Consider the following 21,664-nt stretch of genomic DNA (forward strand, 5'->3'; position numbering starts at 1 on the left):
ATCCTATCAATAAACAAGCATTTGTTGAATGAAAGGAAGGCAGGAATGAAGGAAGAATGAACAAATGAATGCTTGAAGCTGCCTTCTGGATTTGCAGACCTTTGTCCTTGAGATAGAAGGCATTTTTTTTTTTTTTACCACTCAGAGATATACAGTGGCTCATTATAGAGAAAACAAACGAGAGAAAACAGCAAGATTCAGAAGACCTGGCTTCTTGTCCTGTTTCTGTCACTAACTCCATGTGTGAGCTTGAAAGAGTATCTTTCCCTCCATAGGTCTCAAGTTTCTCACCTGGAAAATTGGGGAGAAAAACTATATGATCTCTGAGGTTCCTTTCCAGGCCTAATATTTCAAGTTCTCAGATTCCATCTAAGGATGACATTTCATGTTTTTATATTTGAAGGTCTCTTCCAGCTCTAATATTCTATATTCAAAGGTCTCTCTACTCTCCTACTCTAAGTTTTGCCTTCTAAAGTCCCTTTGGGTTCCACTGTTCTGTTTTACATTTTAATGTTTCTGTCAACCTTGACATTCCACATTCTAACGTTCTTTCTAGCTTTAAAATTCTATGTGCTAGGTTCCAAGGCCCCTTTTAGCTCTCACATTCTCTCTGTTTTAAGGTTTCTTCCAGGTTTGACATTCTGTGTTCTCTTTTCTGAGACCCTTCCCAGCTGATTTTCTAATCCTGACATTTCACCAAAGCCAAAGGACTCCTCCTTAGCCTTTTTCTCCTCTCCCCTTTCCCTTTCCTTTTTCAGCCTGGCAGCTCTTGTGTCTCTGGGTTGTTTGCAGACAGAACATTCAGGTATTCCCAGATGTTCACCAGCCTCTGCCAAGTGCCTCTCTATCAATAAGGTTTATCCAGTTTCCAAACAGTCACTGGTTTTCTTGGAGGAAAGTCTCACTAAAAGCCTGGTAAAAATAATACGGAAAGAAACATCACCCTGTTCTTAAGATTGTAGAAGACTAAGAGGGGAGTAGGGGTGGCCCAGGACAGAATTGACTTTGCCAAAGATTTGCTGTGTGACCTAGGGGAAGTTAACTAACTTCTCTGTGACACTGCCTGTCCACATGTTACAAAGAAAGGGGACCCCTTTTCTTCACAGAGTACAAGAGACTGTCCCTCTATTTACAGATGTTGCCTTACTCATCTGCCCTGGATACCTTTGAGGGTAGCTGTTCTCAGGGAGAATTTCAGGCAGCAGGAGGCTCAGAGATGACAGTTTTAATTAAACATTGTATTTCCCAAGGACATTTGCAGTGCTGGGTACAGGAGCCAAGGAATACTCCAGATCATTCCTTGGGGAGGTCTGCTAAGTGTCACAGGAACTTCTAGGGGCTCTCATTCCTGGTTTTGGGGGAGAGGGAGAGAGAGAGACAGAGAGAGACAGAGACAAAGAGACAGAGAGAAAGAGAGAGAGAGAGAGAGAGAGAGAGAGAGAGAGAGAGAGAGAGAGAGCGCTAGCAGCCAGAGACAGGAGAAAAGAGCAGTAGGCATGGAATCAGAAGCCCAAGGTCCAAATCCATGCCAGGCTGAGTAAAACCTATGTGTTCATTAGGCACACCTCTTCCCCTTTCTCCACCTCATATTCCTCTTCCGTGAAATAAGGAGATTGGAGAAATGACCTCTAAGGCTCTCCCCAGCCCAAAATAAATGATTCTATTATTTTAGTTCAACTTTCTCATTTTCAGATGAGTAAACTGAGGACCAGAGAAGGAAAATGACTTGTTCAAGGTCAAATATGTCTCTTGACTCCCAATTCAGGGGTCTGTCCACCATATCAGGCTGGTAACTCTTTGCCTTCGGAAGCTGCAGATCATAGATTAGAGAAGATTCTAAGGTTGAGATTCTAAGACTAAGGATTTCAGAGATTTATTCTTCAGGACTGTGGAGGTGATTTTCTGATTTAGGGGCTATTGGGGGCGGGGAAGCTGAGAGAGCTAGGTGTGATACGGTGGGGGAAGGGCGGGGGGTGGGGAAGAAGTGGAAGTGAACCTGGAGGTAGAGGACAGCTTGGCGGGAGGTGGGGGGCCGTTCCTCATCTCTGACGTCTTCCTGTCTCTACTGCATAGTGGCTGCTCCCCTCCCCAACCCCTAACCCACCCCCAGCCCCAGCCCCGCCCCTCCCTCCTCTTCCATCCCTTTCCCTCTGGGTCTCTCTGCCAGATTCAATGAGAGCTGCGGGTTCCAGAGGAGGCCAGGGGCCGCTGAGTTCCGGCAGTGGGCACGGGAGGACGGCGCCAGGGGGCAAGAACTGGGCAATAACGTTGCTCCTGCCCCTTCCCGGGCCGCACGGCTCTAGGAACCGCTGGGAGAGGAGCCTCTGCTGGGGTTGGGGGTTCAGGGACAGCGGAACTGAGCCCTGAGAGGAGACGAAAGGGATAGGGGTCTAGGGACAGAAGGAGAGGGAGGGGACACCCCTGGTTGCAGCCCTGCCCTGAGCGGACTGGGATTGGGGAGTCCTGCCCTGCTCTTCCCGGCCGGACCATGGTGCTGTCGGTGCCCATCATCGCGCTGGGTGCCACGCTAGGCACAGCAACCAGTATTCTTGCCCTGTGCGGCTTCACCTGCCTGTGCCGTCGCCTGAACCCCAAGCACGGGCTCCAGGACCAGGACCAAGGCCAGGATGCTGAGAAGGCGACTTCCAGCGTGCTTCGACCCGCCCAGCAGCCGCAGGTACCCGTGCGCCCCGCGCTCGTCCCGCGCTCCTCCCGCTCCCCGAACATTGCTCCCTTCACAGCACGCGGGTAGCAGCCCGGAGCCAAGAGCAGCCCTCCGCGACCGCGCCCCCTTCCCCTGTCTGGGGGCGGGGCAATCTAGTGGGGGGCGGATATTGGCCCCCTGGGGAGGGGGTGTGACCTCCTGAGCCAAGGTTAGGAGGGGGCTGTAACTGGCCTAGGGGCAATAAAGAGAGAGAAAAGGAGGGATGGGGATGGGATATAATGAGGAAGATTGTGGGGCTGGGATACGGTGGGAGGCGGGGGATTCTTGGGGAGGAATGGATTGAGACGGGGGCTATGGGTCGAGGGAGAAGAGGGGATTCTGAGGGAGAATTAGGGCGAGTGGGGACCAGTGAAGAGCGGAGTTGGGGATTGATGGATTCTGGGGGAGGACTGGGGATCTGTCATGAAGAATTCTGAAGGAGAGAGTTGAAGAAGGACTAAAGAGAGGTGGACGCTAGGGAGTAAGGGTGGAGACTGAGGGGTTGAAAGAGGAGAGTAGAGGCTCCCAAGGGGGAGAATAGTGTTGTGTATATGGCAAAGGAGACGACGAGTGAGCCTCTAACTGAGGAAGTGCGGGGCCTCTGGTGGGTGCTTTGGCTTGGGTTAGTACGGACATGACAGGAGATAAGAGAATTGGGGAACTGGAGGGCTGTGACTAGGGGGTAGGGGGCAGAGTGAAGGGGGGGAGGGACTCGGGGAACATGGAGAATGGGAGGAGGGATTGGAGATCTGCAACAGGAATGGGAAGGTTGATACCAGGAGGAGGGGGGAGGGCTTGGGAATTGAAAGATTCAGTGACTGGGGTGAGTGGGGGTGTTGTGAGGAGGGAGAATTAGGGAAGGAAGGATGGATCTGTGACAGGAGGAGGAAGGAGTAGGGACTGATGGAGAAGAGGATTGGGGGATGGGAGAAGTAGGGAGCCGGGTGAGATGTAGGATTCCAAGGAAAGATGGAGGTCAGTAGGGACTGTGAGGAGGGGGCTGTGAGGAGGATAGAGGGAATCATGGATTGGGGCAGGGAGCATTAGGGACAGCAGGGAATCTTAAGAGGGAAATAAAGGATTCCGAGGGAAGAGTGGAGGAGGGGCTTCAGGGAGATGGTGGAGCATATGTGTGTGGGGTGTAAATGGAGATAAAAAAAAAAACACACACACACACATATGTGGGTCAGAAACCAAACTGAGTCCCAAACAAGGGAAAATGCAATCATCTCTCCAGGAGGGAAAATTTTCTCTGGTGGGTAGAAAGGACAATTTGTGGGGGCGCAGGAACACCTGCGGCCTAAAAGCTTCCAGTCACACAGAGAGCTTGGGAGGGTAAGTGGATAAGACACTGGAGGTTGGAAAGATCTCCGTCTTTCACCACAGTTTGCCCCCCACTCCAAATACCCATTACTGCCTTCCAGTCATACATGCAGGAGTCAGCTCCACTTCCTTGAAAGACATCTCTGGGGGTAACAGAGACACCAGCACCTGCATCTGTTCTCCTTGACCTCTGGAGAGCTGGGATTGGAAACAGCTCTATGCTGTTAAACTGTAAAGGTGGGGATGAGTAGGCAGAGGATGAATGTGTACCCTGTTCCTGGGGGGGCCAAAGAGACAAGTTGCCTTTCTGGGATGATTTAAGAGAAGGAGGTGGGTTAACTAGAAAGTCTTCCCTTGAGTTTTAGGACAGAGTTGTAAACAGCTTAGAGAATTCAGGAGACAGTGGGCCATGTGGGTACACCCTAGCCCCTGGCTGCAGGTTCCGCCTTAGAATCCTTTGACTCTGGCGGTTAGATCTCTTCTTTTCATTCTCCTAGTAGGAGGGTCACATGAATGTGGGAAAGGGTTCAGAGAATCATATAGTCATAGCATGTTCAAATAGCTTCCAGGAAACCCTAGAACAGAGAATGTTAGAGCTAAGAAGAACCCTAGAACACAGTCAACAAACATTTAAACAGCCCCAGGCACTGTGCTAAGTGCTGGGAATACTAAGAAAGGCAAACCCACAACCCTGTCCTCAAGGAGCTCACATTCTAAGGGCAGAGACAACATGTAAATAACTGGGTACACACAAGATATATACAAGATATAAACAGAATATTAACTGTCAAAACTAGAAGGAGCCTTGCAGCAGAGAATGCTAGAAGTGGGAGGGACCTTAGAACAGAGAAGGTTGTAGTAGGAAGAGACCTTAGAGCATAGAATATCGGAGCTAGAAGGGATATTAGGATAGAGACTATTAGAGTGGGGAGGAATCTTAGGACAGAATATCAAAGCTAGAGGAGATCTTAATCCTCATTATTGGAGCTAGAAGAGACCTTAGAACAAAGAACATAGAATGTCAAAACTGAAAGAAACCTTAAAACATACAATGTTATAACTGAGAAGGGCCTTAGGATTTAGCATTTTTAGAGCTGGAAGGGACCTTAGAACATGGATCTAGAATGTCAAAACTAGAAGGTACCTTAGAACATGTACCTGGAATGTCAGAGCTGGAAAGGCCCTTAGAACATGTACCTGGAATGTCAGAGATGGAAAGGACCTTAGAACATGTACCCGGAATGTCAGAGCTAGAAAGAACTTTAGAACACAGATCTAGAATGTCAGAGCTGGAAGGGACCTTAGAACATGTACCTGGAATGTCAGAGTAGAGGGGACCTTAGAACACAGACCTGGAATGTCAGAGCTGGAAAGGACCTTAGAACACAGATCTAGAATATCAGAGCTGGGAGGAACCTTAGAACATGGATCTGGAATGTCAGAGCTAGAAGGGACCTTAGCACAAAGAACATTAAATGTCCATCTCTGGTTCAACCCCTGCCTGAAGCATGAATCTTATACTTTTTCTACATTAAGTGCCCAATCACTATGTATTCCAGTCTACATAAGTTTTTCTTCACAGACCTATCTAGAAGAGTTCCATTTAATAAAGAAGGCCATCATGTCTCTACTGACACTGTGCACAGGGGACTATGAACTCTCTTTTCCAAAATGACTTCAGAAATTTCTCCCAGTGCTGAAGGTCACTCTACTAAATTCAACTGAATTCAAGAAACATCTGTCTTTGTAGAACCCATGGTGCCTAGCACTGGGCCTTCCATTTAATAGATGCTCAATAGCCTATAAAAGACCTTTTCTGCCATAGGTCAAAAGATTTAGAGCTGGAAAGGACCTCAGAAGTTGTTGAGTTCAGTCCTGTCATTTGGCCAAGGATGAAACTGGGGCCCAAAGACTTTAGGTCACATAGGATACTAAGTGGCAGAGGTGGAATTCAGTCCCTAATCAAGTCCATCTGACTTTAGACTTAGGTCTTGATATCTCACTCCTGGCTCAAGAGTCCAGGGAAAGCTCTGCGTAGGAGTGGCCATTGGGGTTGGCCAGACTAGGCACTTGACATGGGTTCTTGCCAGAGAGGAGGAGGAGGCTATTCTGGGCACAGGGCACAATGTGAGCAGAGTTGGAAGGAGCCAGATGAGTTTCTTCTGGTCAGGGTGGGTTTGGTCAGAAGGGAAGTCCTTCCCATCCCCTTTCAGAACCTTGGTTTCAGTCCCAGCTCAGCCTTATTTAATGTTAGACTTGGTATGATAAACATGTTGTGGCTGGTTGCTTAGCAATGGGGAAGGCAGTCAGCTGTATGAATTTTTCATCAAGAAATTAGCATGGGTTATTTCAGGGAGATGTGCAGAACACTGCCTACTGGAGACAAAAAGCATCCTTAGAAACCTTTGACATGCTGTCAGTTTGTTCCCTGAGGTTGTACTCAAAGGGCAAACCTGGAGTCAGCTGAAGCCCTATGGCACTCTTCATTTTCTCCTCCTGGTAAGACATGGCAATCCTCGTGGTAATGGTTCCTGTTAACCATAGAGTCAATAAACACCTTCCACTTTATTCCAACCCTTTAAAGCATTTTTACAGTCTTGGCATTTTTCAGGCTTTTAATCACAGACCACTGGCTTTGGTCAAAATACACTCGAGAGACACAAAGAGAGACAGAAAGCATGGAGAGGAGTGAACAGGGAAGGGAGTGGAGGAGAGGAGTAAAGAGGAGAGAGGTGCTGACTGAAAGAGACAAAGAGGTAAATAAAGAGAAAATTAGGTGAAAGAAGAGACAGGAGGTGCAGAGAGAAAACAAAGTGGGAGAATAGAGAGATGGGGAGGAGAAAGAGAAAAGGAAAGTGATGGAGTAGAGGAACAGAGATTGAGAGACAAAAGAAAGAGAAAGAGAAAGAGAGAGATAAAGGCTGAAAGGAAAGAGCAGGATGAAGAACAAGAAGGGAAAGGAGAGAGAAAAGCAGAAGAATGGAGGGGGAAAGAAGAAAGAAGCAGACGGAAAAGAGGAGAAAGAGAAGAGTAGAGAGGGGGAAAGAGGAAACAGGTGGGACAGCTAGGTGGTGCAGTGGATAGAGCTCTGGCCTTGGAGTCAGGAGGACCTGAGTTCAAATCCAGCCTCAGACACATAACACTTACTAGCTGTGTGACCCTGGGCAAGTCACTTAACCCCAATTGCCTCACCAAAAAGAAAAAAAAAGGAAACAGGGAAGAGAAATTAAGAGAGAATAGGAAAGAAAAAGAGAGAAATGAAGAAACAGTGGGGTGAGGAGAGGAAGGAGAAGAAGAAAATGAGGAAAGAAAGGGGGAATGGAAAGAAAGAGAGGAGATAGAGAGCAGAGAGGAATTATAATGACTAGGGAATCCTAGCTGAATTCCTTCTAGCGGGATTCATTTCCAGACAATGTGGTGTAGTGGGGAAAATCCTGGATTTGAAGCCAGAAGACCTGGGATCTCATTTCATATCTGCCACTGGGGAACTTTGGTCAAGTCACTACCCATCACTGGGGCCTCCTGTATAAAATGATGGAGTTGGACCAGATAACTCAAAGGTCCTTTCTGGCTATAACTCTCTGATCCCTTAAACCTCGGTCAAATAGGCAAAATCATTAGTCTGAGGACATTTAAATGAGCATGCAGTGGTGGGCATAGACATAATTATATTGAAAGTGGTGCAGGAATACACAGAACAAAATAAACCATACTCTCTTTCCCTTCTGTTTTGGTCTTATTAACAGTATATATGGCAGGGAATTACAATTAGCACTATTTGATTTAAGCAAAATTATGCTTTACTTTGTAAATAAGGATTTTCTAGGTGCTCTGGACCCCATAGAACCATGTTCTCAGTGATGAATGGGTGTGAGAAGGAAGGTTAATGAGGAACTGCCTTGGAAAATAACATTATGGAGTTAGTAGATCTTGACACTTTGCCGTAAATTTTGCAAAGCTTTTTATTCACATCTGAGCTTCACAAAAATCTTCTGAAGTATGTCCTATTATCTACATTTTACATATGAAGAAAACGAAACCCACAGAGGTTAGGTAATTTGCCAGTGGTCATGTAGCCAGAGGTATCAGAGCAGGATTTGAATGTGGGTCTCTCCTGATTCCACGCCCAACACCCTTTTCATTACACTGAGCTCCCACTGCCATGTGGGCAATGGGAAGGTCCTTAGTGACCTGAGCACACCAGGTCAGAAGAGGGATGATGACTCTTTCCTATCCTCGGAAAAAGCAGAGACACTTAGGGGAGAAGAAGACATGCTGGGGGAGCAGGGAGTGGTGAGGAGCAGTGGGTATAGAGCAGCATGTGGGAGCTGATGGGTATGACTGGATTGGCCATAACTGGCCAAGGGTAAAATCCGTGATGGGCAGCCAGGTGGCACAGTGGATAGAGCGCCTGACCTGACGCCAGGAAAATTAATCTTCCTGAGTTCAAATCCAGCCTGAGAACTTACTAGTTGTGTGACTCTGGGCAAGTCACTTAACCCTGTTTACTTCAGTTTCCTCATCTGTAAAATGACCTGGAGAAGGAAATAGCAAATCACTACAGTACCCTTGCCAAGAAAACCCCAAATGGGGTCACAAAGAGTCAGACATGACCAAAACGACTCAGCAACTAACAACAATAACAAGAAGTGGAGATGGGGAGTGATTAGACTCTCTATCATATTAAAACTAGATTTGGAGAGGAGAAGGAGGAACTTTACTATTCACTTGCCAAGGACCTTGGAGAAATCCCTTAAACCCTCTGGACCTCAGTGTGTTCATCTGCAAAATGGTGATAAAGCCAATTGCATTAGCCTAATAATGTTAACTTGTATTCCAGTGGTCTGTCTTGTTTTGCAAAGTGCTTTGTACACTATTACCCCCATTTTTTAGAGGAAGAAACTAGGACACAGAGGAGTAAAGTGACTCGCTCAGAGTCAAAGCTAGTAAGCGACAGTCAGTCAATGAGCATTTATTAAGCACCTACTATGTACCAGGCACTGTGCTAAGCTTGGGAATACAAAGAAAGTCGAGGACATTGTCCCTGCCTTCAAGACAGCTTCACTTGAACCCAGATCTCCTGACTTCAGGTTCTTGTCCAAGTCTAGAGTAGCCAGCTTCCTTCCTCCCTCTCTATATATTAGTGCCTCCTCTATCTTTCTCGGTTCCTTTGTACCTTTGTAGCCTTGGGAAGAGTCAGAAAAAAACCTGAGCTTCCTGCCCTGTGTGGCAGCCTGTGCTTGGTGGGGCAGGAATGACACTGCCCTTTTGTCACTTTACCCCTGCCAGGAAGGCCAGGAATTGTGGGGTGGGGTGGCATGGGTCAGGGCTAGAAAGGTCTTTGTGTCCTGATTTAATGAGGAGCCAAGGCCTGAAGAGAACAATGGACAGAGAGGGGGCAGTCCTTGGGTTCAGAGTGAAGCCAGGACCTCCATAAGTCATGTGTGACAGACAGCATGTTAAAAGTTCTGGGTTTGCTTCCAACCACTTACTAGCTAGATGACCATGAACTGACCACTCTGATATGTCAGCGTCCTTGTCTGTAAAATGGGGGTAAGAATGCTCACACTCCCTAGTCCTAGTCCCTAGTCCTAGTTGTGGCTACCAAGCAGGAGTCAAATGCCTGTTGGTGACCTTTGTGCCAGGTGCCGTCCCTCAACAACACCCCCCCCCAAACCCAGTAACACGTCACAGCTTTTCTTTGTGTTCCCATCTCTTCTCACGTTGCCTGGCACATAATACTCACTTAATAAAGACTTGTTGATTGATTGACTGCCAGCCTGCCTGATTCTCCCAGCTCTCTCTAAATTAGGAAATCACTTTGTACATTCAAGACCATGATATAGATAAAAGATAAAGAGGAGAAACGGAGATTGAGAGGCAAGATGTCCAAGCGCACTTGTAACTAATATACCTACATTCAAGTCTCCTGTGATCCTAAGTGAGCCCAGATCCAGGGCTGGGACGGACCTTAGAGGCTACAATAGCACCCTTCCCCAATGTTACAGATGAAGAAACTGAGGCCCAAGAAGCAAAATATCTCCCCTAAGGACACACATAGGATCGTATATGTAGAACCAGAGGGAGCCTCAGGAGTCATATAGTTAAGCCTTCCCCACCCCACGTCTTACAGATGAGGAAACAGACCAAGACAAAGTGAAATGACTTGCCCAGTGCCACACAAGTAGTTAGTGGCAGGGGAGAGATTTGAACTCAGGCCAATTCCAAATCCAGGGCTTTTTCTCCACCACCACCTTGACTCATCTATTGGGTAGTTCTATGACTCTGTTTCGGTTATTTAGCCTTTCATCACCTGTAAAATGAGTGTGATAGTGTCTACTTCACCAGATTGTCATGAGGAAAGAACTTGGTTGACCCATTATTCGTAAGCATGTGAGACAGCCTACCTACTCAAATCAGGTATTTCCTGTTCAGTTAAGCAGGACAAAGCAAAGGCACTGGGCTTCATTTATTCAACAAATATTTACCAAGTGCCTGACAGGATGCCAGTTCTGCCTAAGCAAGAACCAAGTAGAACAGAAAATTAATGATAAGGAATTTTTAAAATTTATTTCTCTCATTTCTGTTAAAATCAGGTGGAAGTAGAAAGAATATTGGACTCAGACACAAGATACTTGGGTTCAAGGCCCAGCTCAGTCACTTAGTGTCTGCTTGTTGGTAAAGTCACTTCCCTTCCCTGGCTTTTGGTTTCCTCATCGATAAAATGGGGCAGGGTGGAAAGAATGCAGCTCAATGTCAAAGGGTCAAGTCAAAACACCTGGGCTCAGATGCTGTTTCTAATACTACCTGTGGAACATCGGGGGGAGTCAATCCATCTCTCTGGGACTCAGTTTTCCCATATATAAAATGAGAGACTTGGACCAGATGGCCTCTGAGGTTCCTTTTTGACTTGAGACCTGTGGTCCCCTGACTAGATTGCCTCCAAGGCGTCTTCCACCCCTTATGATCCTAACTCTTCTGAGCTTTCCGAGAAAAGTGGGCTGTGATTAAATGCGCTAGCGGTGCTCCTCGGCTGTGACGCGCCATACAAACGTGAGCTGCCTTTAATGAGAGCATAGCCCTGGATCCCGGCTGGCTTTTCCAGGGGCCTGTTGAATCCCATATTTCACGATCTTTCCGCCATCTCCGCCCCCCCCCATACTGGATAACTCCCTAGCTGGTCTCTCCATCCACATTTCTCATTCTCGGTGCCCAGCAACTTCAAAGAAATGAAAGAACAGGCCTTCGGGGACGAATCACAAAGGCAGGCTGGCTCGGCCTGCTCCCAGAGACAAAGCCAGGCAGGGCCATCTCAGGCTCAGTTATTCTGGGCCAGTGCATCAGTCAGTCAATTAAGGGAGGCCATCTTTGCCCAGGAGGCTGAAACAGACCTTTGCAGGATGGTGACAGCTCTAACACCTAACCAAACATTTGTGACACAAGTAGCCCCCCAGGGAGGGGCTAAAAATGGGGGAGCAGGGGAGATTTCCTCCAAGTCACAGAATGGGGAGGGGTCCCCATTTGCTTTTCCCCTTCCTCAAGCCTTCCCCCACCCCATGAAGCCTCAAAATCACCAGCTGGGATTGTTTTAGGGAAGGTTCTGGTTCTTAGAAATGACAGCCTTGTCTGTTAACTGGAAAGCGTGGAATCATTCATGCGGAATCTGCACACCTTGGACTCAGTGCCTGGCTTTGCCACCTTCCTACCTGTGAGACCTGGGCATCTCTGTCTGTCTGTCTGTCTGTCTCTGTCTCTGTCTGTCTCTCTGTCTCTCTCTTCGCTCATCCATCCCTCTGGTCTTTCATTTCTGAAATCTAGGCCATAGGCAGGAATTTGTTATTAAAAAGACTCCATAAATAGTAATAGGGGGATGGCAACACCATGCCTACCAATGTCACTGAGTGGCTGAGCTGTCGGTCAGCATCAGTCATAGTTTAAATTGGTTGTTACCCAGCCTGTTCCTTGGCGTCGCCTCTCTGTGCCTCAGTGGGAATGGCAGGGCCATGGTAGGAAACAGTGCAGAGAACATTGGACTAAAAATGAGGAAGACCTGGGTTCTAGTTGTGCCTTGGACATTCACTGTGTGACCCTGGCTAAGTCACTTCATCTCTTCTGTGCCTCAGTTTCCTCACGTATAAAATGGGGATTGTAAAATCTGGAGTGCTTACCCCAAAGGGTAGTTGTGAGGCTCACATGAGATAATGCATATATTAAATGTCTATGGTCAATTAACAAACATTTATTAAGCATGTACTAAGTGCCAAGAGCTGTCCTAGGTACTGGGGATGAAAAGGCATAAATGAGGCAGTGCTAGTTCTCAAGGATCTTGTGTGTGTGTGGGGGGGTGTGTGTGTCTTAATCCTTTTTGATGTGCACATGTCATAGACCCCTTTGGCAGTCTGGATTGCTTCTCAGAACAATGCTTTTAAGTAATTAAAGGAAATGCAAATTTTCATATAGAGTTTAGTGAAAATAAAGATGTATTTTTTTTCATATAAGTTCATGGGCCCTCCTAAAATCTATCTACGGACCCCTTGGATATCTGCAGATCCCAGCTTAAGAATATATAGAATGTGTATGTGTATACTGTGCATTTGTCTATATCCATACATATATACACTATGTGATATATACATATTTTATATATGATACATATACATATATATATAGACTATGTAATATCATTATTGTTATTTTATAATTTAGTAACAGTAACTCCCATTGTTCTTTAGAACTGAGAGAAACCTTAAAGACCAGGAAATCCAAAGCTCTTGTTTTACAGACTAAGGCCCAGAGAGATTGGTGATTTGCCCAAGGTCACACAGGTGATGATGTAGACAGACTGGATTCCATCAGCAGATTTCTCTGACTCCTGCAGTCTTGTTCATAATGATAGAGGACACAAGAGGTCCTTTACTTATGTTTACTTTGCCCAAGCTGGCAATTTTTTGTGTACTTAAGGTACTGTCAAAGGCAGTTCTACCTAAAGTATTCTATAATCACCCTGGGGCAATTGTGGGGCTCTGGTCCCCCCAGAAATCTAGGGTTTCACCTGGATGTTCCTCCCACTGGCTTCTTTATGATCAAAGGATTTGGGTCCAAAAAGGACTTAAGAAAGGGCCCGGTTGAACTCCTCACTTTTCATAGGAGAAAACTGAGGTCCGGTGAGGGTGAGCAATTTACTATATAGATAGTAAGTAAACTGGAAACCTACCAATTCATTAAGTCTGTAGTTTCCAGAGTAACAACATATGCACATATTTGCTCATTCATTCATTAATCCATTCATTAACCATTTATTAAGGACCAACTATGTTTGATACCCTTCCCAAATCTGGACTGCTGCTAGGGACTTTATTTTTGTGTTGAACCAGAAGAGGAGAGAGAAGGTATTCCAGGCTTCTCTGTCACTGGCTGGTTGAACTGTCAGTCAGCATCAGGCTAGCCAACAACCAATCTGAACAATGAGTGGTGCTTATTGACAGCTAGGCCAGTCAGTGACATTGGTAGCAAGAGGAGGAGGCATGGCTTACCCCACCATATGACTATTTATGGAGGTTTTTAAACAAGAAATTCTTGCATATGACCTAGATTTCAGAAATGAAAGATGAGAGGGACAGATGATTGGAGAAGGAGAGAGAGAGAGAGAGAGAGAAGGGGAGGGAAGAAGAAAGAAAATTTCCTAAATGCTTGCCCTGCCTCAAATATCTTCCACCTATAATTAATCCATCCTCCATATAGCTGCCGTATTGATATTCCTAAAACAGGTCTGACCACATCACTCTCCTCAAGAAGTTCTGTTGTATTAAATACAAACCATGCTGGGATTTATAGCCGTCTACAATCTGGCTTCAGATCACCTTTCCAGGCTTATTACATGTTATTCCAGGCGGCACAGTGGATAGAACGTTGGGCCCAGAGTCAGGAAGACCAGAGTTCAAATCTCAGACATTTACTGGCTATGTGACTGTTGGCAAGTCACTTAACCTCTGTTTGCTTCAGTTTCCTTAATTGTAAAATAGGCATAATAATAGCTCCTACCTCTTAGGGTAGTTGCAAAATTCAAATGAGGTAATATCTGTAATGTACTTAGCACAGTGCCTGGTACTGAGTGGTGCACAGTATGAATACAGAAAGAAGTAGCATTGCACAGTGTTATAGGGCAGCTAGGTGGAACCATAGTGCACAGAGTCCAAATCTGGCCTCAGACACTTACTAGCTGTGTGACCCTGGCCAAATCACTTAACCCTGCTTGCCTCAGTTTCCTCATCTGTAAAATGAGCTGGAAGGCATAGCTAGATGGCGCAGTGAATAAAGCTCCAGCCTTGGAGTCAGGAGGACCTGAGTTCAAATCTGGCCTTAGAACTTGACACTTACTAGCTGTGTGACCCTGGGCAAGTCACATAACCCCAATTGCCTCACCAAAAACAAACAAACAAACAAAAACAAAAAACAAAAAAAAATAAGCTGGAGAAGGAACTGGCAAACTGCTCCAGTATCTCTGCCAAGAAAACCCCAAATGGGATCACAAAGAGTCTAACAACAACAAAAACAGTGGATAGAGAGCTGGCCTCTCAGAGCCAGGAAGACCTGGGTTCAAGTTTTTTTTTTAAATCCAATCTGTGTGACCCTGGGTAGGTGACTTATCTTCTCAATGCTCTTGGCAGCCCTAGTGGCCTTTCTAACACTCTAAATGATAGAGGTGCTTCTTTTTCTTTGATAGAGGGGATTTCCTCATCTGGGAGTTCCCTCTGCCAATGGAATCAGTGGTCTAGTGACTCTAGTCCCTTTCTTTTTCCCTTTAGATGCTCTGCCTTCCAGTCAAACTGGCTTATTTGTTGTGTTCCCTGCATATGAAATTCTCTCTCCCATCTCCATGCTTCTGTCTAGGCTGCCCTCCAGGTCTGGAGTGCCCTCCCTACTCATGTCTGCCTCTTAGGATCCCTATTGTTGTTGTTCAGTCATTTCAGTCATGTCAGACTCTCTGTGACCCCATTTGGGATTTTCTTGGTAAAGATACTGGAGTGGTTTGCCATTTCCTTCTCCAGCTCATTTTATAGATGAGGAAACTGAGGCAAGCAGAGTTGTGACTTACCCAGGGTCATAGAGCTAATAAGTGTCTGAGACTGGATTTGAACTCAGGTCCTCCTGACTCCAGGCCTTGTGCTCTATGCAATGTGGAGTCACCTACCTGCCCTTTAGGATCCTTAGTTTCCTTCAAAACTCATCTCAAGTGCTCCTCCCTCCATGAGATTTATCCTGATCCTGATAACCTCTTGCCTTAGTTTTCTCCTCTATAAGATGAGAGGGTCGGAGCAGATGAGGTTGGATGTCCCCTTCCAGCTCTAACTCTCTGATCCTATGCTCCTCCTTTCCTTTCAAAATTACTTTGCATTTACTTAATGAATTGTGTCCCCTCAATGGAATTTAAGCTTCCTGAGGGTAGGCTCCATTTCATTTTTTCTTTTGTATCACCCTTGTTGAACTCAATGCCTTGCACACTTAATAAATGCTTCCTGAATGAGTGAATGAATGGAGGAAGGTAGTGTGATGCAATGAAAGAAGTACCCAGTTTACAGTCAGAGGACTTGAGTTCAAATCCCAGCTTTATCACTTACTATTTGCATGATCTTAGGCCAATCAACTTCTCTGAGCCTCAGTTCCCTCATCAGTAAAGTTAGATAGTCCTAAGATCCTTTCCAACTTAGCCTATGAGCTAATGAATAGATGAATGAGATCTAAAGATAAAGCTAAATTTGTTACCTTCTTCTGGTTCTTTGAACGCAGAGGTGATGTTATTATGGATGGAGAGGCAGCATCAATGTGGTATAATGGAAAGAACCCTGGATTTGGAGTCACAAATCTTGGCTGTGCTACTTACCTGTATGACCTTGAACAAGACCCTTAGCCTTTTTGGCACTCACTTTCATCCTCTGCAAAACGAGGGGGTTGAATTCAGTGATCTCTGACGTCTTTAAATTGCATGATCTTTTCTCCCCATCAAAAGTCTGAGAATAGAATAAGTCAGGTTTGGGAGAGGTTGGAGGAGGGGATGGAGGGGGTGATGCCAGCTGGGAGGAGGGGAGAGTAAGAAGAGAAAAGAGCTGTTTTTAGAGTGAGTAATTGATGTAATTAAAGTTATTAGTAAAGAAGAGCTTGGTTATTAAGGGGCAAATGAGTCAGCAGCAAGTAGAAGTCAGCAGCCTAGTGCCATGTGGCATGTCTAGAATTCTTGTATATTTCAGGAATGCCTGATTCCCTTGTAGGATGAACACCTTGGGTTTGCCATCTGTATGGGGATGAAAATAGCCTAGCTCACATCAGGGGACCTTGGACTTGACCCCAGTGGCTGCTAGGAGAGAGGGTCCTTGGGAGAGGTAGTGAGTGGTGGAGCCAAGTGGTGTTAGAGACCCAAGGCTCATAAACATCAAATTGGCCCTTGACCCTTCACAAATCTCATAGGAACATAAATTAAGACCGGAAAGGGACCTCAGAACTCATCTAGTCCAACCCTCTCATTTTATAAATGAGGAAATTGAGATTCGCAGGTTAAATAACCTGTCCCAAGTCATGAATAAAAAGAGGCAGAGCCAGGTCTTATGACTTCCGATCCACTGCTCTTTCTACTGTGTTCCAATATCCTTCTTATATTGTAGTGGTGATCTGGGTTGTCAAAAGCCAGAGGGACACCAGCTTTGACAGATTTTACCTATCTGGAAAAGTGTCAAATGAACAGTTTGTGTATCCATTTTCTGGAGATCATCCTGGCTAAGTTTGGAAATGCTCATCACCAACCTGGCCTCAGAATGATGAACTCATTGGCCCCAGAAGCTCTTATAGTCTGTTGACTTGGTTTAGAGGAATTTTGACCCCTTAGGATAAAATAAATACTATTCAGCCTGGCATTTAAAACCCTCCCAGAATCTGGCTCACAATTCTTTTATATTACTATTTTTCCTACACTCTGGGATCTAGTGTCTATGACACTCCATCTCCTGTCGCCATATGTTTGCCCAAATTGTCTTCCCCTGTCTAGGATGCCCTCCCTCCTGGTAGAATCTCTACCTCCTCCAAAGTACCACATCCTCCACAAGACCTTTCCTCCAGTTATTAGTGCTCTCTCCCCCCTTGAAGTTACTTACTGAATAGTCTATGCTTACTTGTGGGATTCTCTCCATTCCCTTATTCCCTGCAGCATCTAGCAAAATACCCAGAAAAGAGTTGACACTCAATTATCTGTCTGAAAATTGAATTGAATTGCAATCTGGCTTCTGACACCATCACTTGACTGAGGTTGCTCTCTCTGAGGTTTCCGGTGAGCTCTTAATTGCTAAATCTAATGCCATTTTCCTAGTCCTTATCTTTCTTGACCTTTGTGCTGCTTTTTGATTCTGCTGGCCATGCCCTTCTCCTGAAAGCCTTCCTCTCTGTCTTTCTACTTTCCTGTTTTCTCTTGATCTTCCTCCTACCTATCTGACCTCTCCAGCTAGATCATGCCCCATCCCCTTACCTTGGGAGTCCCTCATACTGGACATTATTCTCTCTCTCTCTCTCTCTCTCTCTCTCTCTCTCTCTCTGTCTCTGTCTCTCTTCACACACACACACACACACACACCTCTCTCTTTCTGCCAACCAGATGATACAGTGGATAGCATGCTGGGCTTGGATTCAAGAAGACCTGAGTTCAAATCTGTCCTCAGAAACTTACCAGATATGTAATTCTGGGCAAGTGTCTTAACTTCTGTGTGCCTCAGATTTCTCACCTGTAAAATAGGGATAATAATAGCACCTACCTTGCAGTTTGTTGTGAAGATCAAATGAAATCATACTTGTAAACAGCTTAGCACATTGTGTGCCTGGCACGTAATAGGCACTATATAAACATCATCATCATCATCATCATCATCATCATCACTGTGATCTTTCTTGCTGTCTCTCTCTGTCTCTATCTCTGTTTCTGCCATTATCTCTGCCTGTCTCATATCACATCAGTTCCCCTGCATCTTCTATGTAATTGACCTTCCCTTCTTCTCTTTATCTCTCTTTATTATCTCTTTTCTTCCCATAGATTCAATAGTTATCTCCATGCAGGTAACTCCCAGATCTACCTATGCATCCCTTCTCTCTGCTGAACTGCAGTCTTACTACCTTCAAATCTCTGCTAGGCATTTCCAATGGGATGTCTTAGAACTACCTCAGATTTGACATGTTCAAAATGAAACTGATCATCCTGTCTTCTAAGTCTAGCTCTTCTTCTGAATTCCTTGTCTTTCTTAGTGGCATGACCATCCTACTAGGCATCTGGGTCTTTAACTTCAGAGTGATCCTTGACTCCTCCTTCTTCTTCATCCCCAAATGTGAAGCTATCAAGTCTTGGTAATTCTTTTTTTCATAATGTCTGTCACATCCATCCCCTTATTTACACTTACTTAGCCACCACCTAAGCTCAGGGTTCATCATCACCTCTTGCCTAGACTATTGTAATACTATCCTATTTTGTCTCCTGATATCAGGAACAGCAAGAAGGCAGGCTTGGCTGGGCTAAAGTGCATGAAGGAGAATAATGTGAAATAAAGTGGAAAAATAAGTCAAGGTCAAGTTGTGAGTTGCCTTGAATGTTAAATAGAAGACTTGGGCATTACCCATTGATTGTAGAGTATGTTATCATGGGAATAATAATGGCAAACTGCTTTAGTATCTCTGCCAAGAAAACCCTAAATGGGGTCATGAAGAGTTGAATATGACTGAAAAAAGACTGAAAAACAATCATCATGACTAAGATATATGCTTTGGCCCCTAGGTGGTGTGGTAGATAGAGAGCTGGACTTGGAATCAGGAAGGCCCAAGTTTGGATCCCATCTCAGACACTTCCTAGCTTTTTGAACCTAGGCAAATTACTGAACCACTCTGAGCCTCTATCTGTTTTCTCATTGTGGAAAGAGAAATAATAATAATAGCACCTACCTCAGAGGGTTGTTATGAGAATCAAATGAGATATCAGTGCTTTACAAGCCTTAAAACACATTATAAATATTGACCATCATTATTATTTGAAAAAAAAAGTTCTTAGTATGAGTGAAGACCTGTACTAAGTCATCTACAATGCTATGTGATCAAGTTCCCACATGATTTTGGCCAACTGAACAAGTACCTAGGACACTCTGAGCCTTTGTATTGGCTCTCTTCTTCACTAGGGATGGACTTCCTCCTCTTAGAATCTCTAGTTTCAAGATTTAGCTCAAACATCATCTTCTCTATGATCCATGAGCTACCAGTGCCTTCCCCTAGCCCCACCCCCATTATCTTGTATCTATTTTATATATAATTTAAAATGTACATTTGTCTACAGAGATAGTGTATGCTACTTGAGGGCAGGGGCCATTTCACTTTTGTCTTTATTCCCAATGGCTAGAACAGTGCTTAGTAGGTGCTTCATGAATGCTTATTGACTGATTAATTTGTCATGGAGATGGGGTCTGATTGACCAGGGAGTCAGGAGATCTTTGACAGATCTAGACTCTTCTATTGACTGTAAAGTTGGGGTTCATTTTCCTCATTTGTATAATGAGAGGAGTGTAGTAGATTTTGTCCCAGGTACCTTCCAGCTCCTATGTTCTGTGATTATAATCACAGCCAAAGGCAAAATCAAGGCATCATCAGCTACACCAAGCTGGGTCACAGAAGCAATGAAAGAATGGATGTTATTTATAGTAACTAGAAACAAGTACTCTGGGAAAAAAAAATCTGTTCCAAACATTTGCAGATGTTCTCATATCAAGCTCTATTTTTATGAAGAAATGCTGTATAGGCTGTTCAAACATTGGCCTTTCCAGTGGGAAAGGAGTGTGCAAAATGCTCCACTCCTCCCTTCTCAGTTACCTTGTATTTATGTGGTATGTATGTCTACTTATATACATATATGTTATCTCCCATGATAGAATGTAATCTCCTTGAGGGCAGGGACTGTTTGTTTCTTTTTTTTCTTTTGTAACCCCAGTGCCTAGGCAGTGCTTGGCACTGATTGATTGAAAAAAGAATCACTAAACCAAACTAAATGGTGATGCCATTCCCATATTTTGAATCAAATCAAGGTGTAAGAAGGTGAAGAGAAATGTATCATCAGCCTCTCTGCATCCTTGCAACAAAACCCATACAGAACAGATATAAATAGAAATCCCATTCAAAAATAACTACAGAATATAAAATATTTTGGAGTCTACATATCAAATCACCCACAGGAATGATAGCAATATAATAAAAATGCTCTTTACAGAAATAAATATGGGCCTAAATAATTAGAGTGATGTGAATTGCTCATGTTTGGGTTTCGCTAGTGTAATAAAAATGACAACACTGCCTGAATTAATTTACTTATTTAGTATGAAACCCAGAAAACTACCAAAGGAATACTTTATAGAACTAGGGAAATAATAACAAAATTCATCTAGAGGAAAAAAAGGTTAAGAAGTGGGAAGAAAGGATCTTAGAAGTACAAGATCTCAAAATATATTTTAAAGTAGTAATCATTAACACTATTTAGTACTAGTTAATAAATAGGAAAAATCAATTGGTGAGCTATATTAGGAACACAGTTTCTAGAAACAAACATAGTATCAAGGTTCTTGATAAACCCAAAGACTCCAGCTTCTGGAGTAAGGACTCGACAAAAACTACTGGAAAAACTTGATAGCAATCTGGCAGAAATTAGGTTTAGACCAACATCTTGCACAGTATACCACAATTTCCAAATAGATACATGATGAAAATATCATATTACAAACAAATTAGAAAAGGATGGAAATACCTTTCACAACAATGGATAGGGGAAAACTTCTTGAATAAACAAGGGAAAGATAGATAGTCATGAAAGATAAAATGGGAAATTCAGTTTAAATAAAATTTAAAGTTTTTGTACAAATAAAATCAATGCATTTAAAATCAAAAAGGAAATGTTTACCTGAAAGAATCATTGAATCAAGTTTCTCTGATAAAGTTTTCACATTCAAGATATAGATATATAGGCAATTGATCCAAATATATGAGAAAAAACTATTTTCCTATGGGAGACAGGTATAGATGGTCAGAGGATATGAACAGACATTTCTCAAAGGAAGGAAGCCATCAATAGAGACATGTAAAAATGTTCCAAATCACTAATAATATGAGAAATGCAAATTAAAACAACTCTAAGATTCTATCTCACATTTGTCAGATTGGAAAAGACAGCAAAAAAGAGAAATGACAGTTGTAAGAAGGGATATGGGAAGACAGACACTCTAATGCACTGCTGATGGAATTGTAAATTGGTGGAACCATTCTGGAAAGCAATTTGACTCTATGCCCCCAAAGTCACTAAGCTGTGCATATCCTTTGACACAGCAATACTTCCACTAGGCATATACCCCAAAGGAATAAAATAAAGAAGGAAAGAGCCCATATGTGCAAAATATTCATAGTAGTACTTTTTGTTGGAGTAAAGAACTAGAAACTAAGGAGGTACTCATTCACTGGGGAATGGCTGAACAAATTATGGCATATGAAATTTGGTATAATATATAATATATAATATAATTCATAATAACATGAAATATGTTATAATATAATAATAATTATGAAAGGGACAAGAGATTCAGAGAA

At 44.1% G+C, this 21,664-nt stretch overlaps 1 protein-coding gene across 1 annotated transcript in view; it reads left to right on the forward strand.

Moving 5' to 3' along the window:
* The first annotated feature begins 2,488 nt into the window (after positions 1 to 2,488).
* The window catches only part of SYT13 (synaptotagmin 13), a 45,559-nt gene continuing 26,383 nt past the window's right edge, over positions 2,489 to 21,664 (forward strand). The window contains exon 1 of the mRNA XM_027837651.1: positions 2,489 to 2,677. Within this exon, the coding sequence (XP_027693452.1) occupies positions 2,489 to 2,677 (189 nt within the window). The remainder of the gene's footprint in view (positions 2,678 to 21,664) is intronic.

This window comes from Vombatus ursinus, unplaced genomic scaffold (genome assembly GCF_900497805.2).
Source record: "Vombatus ursinus unplaced genomic scaffold, bare-nosed wombat genome assembly UNPS02014822.1, whole genome shotgun sequence".
NCBI classification, from domain to species: domain Eukaryota; kingdom Metazoa; phylum Chordata; class Mammalia; order Diprotodontia; family Vombatidae; genus Vombatus; species Vombatus ursinus.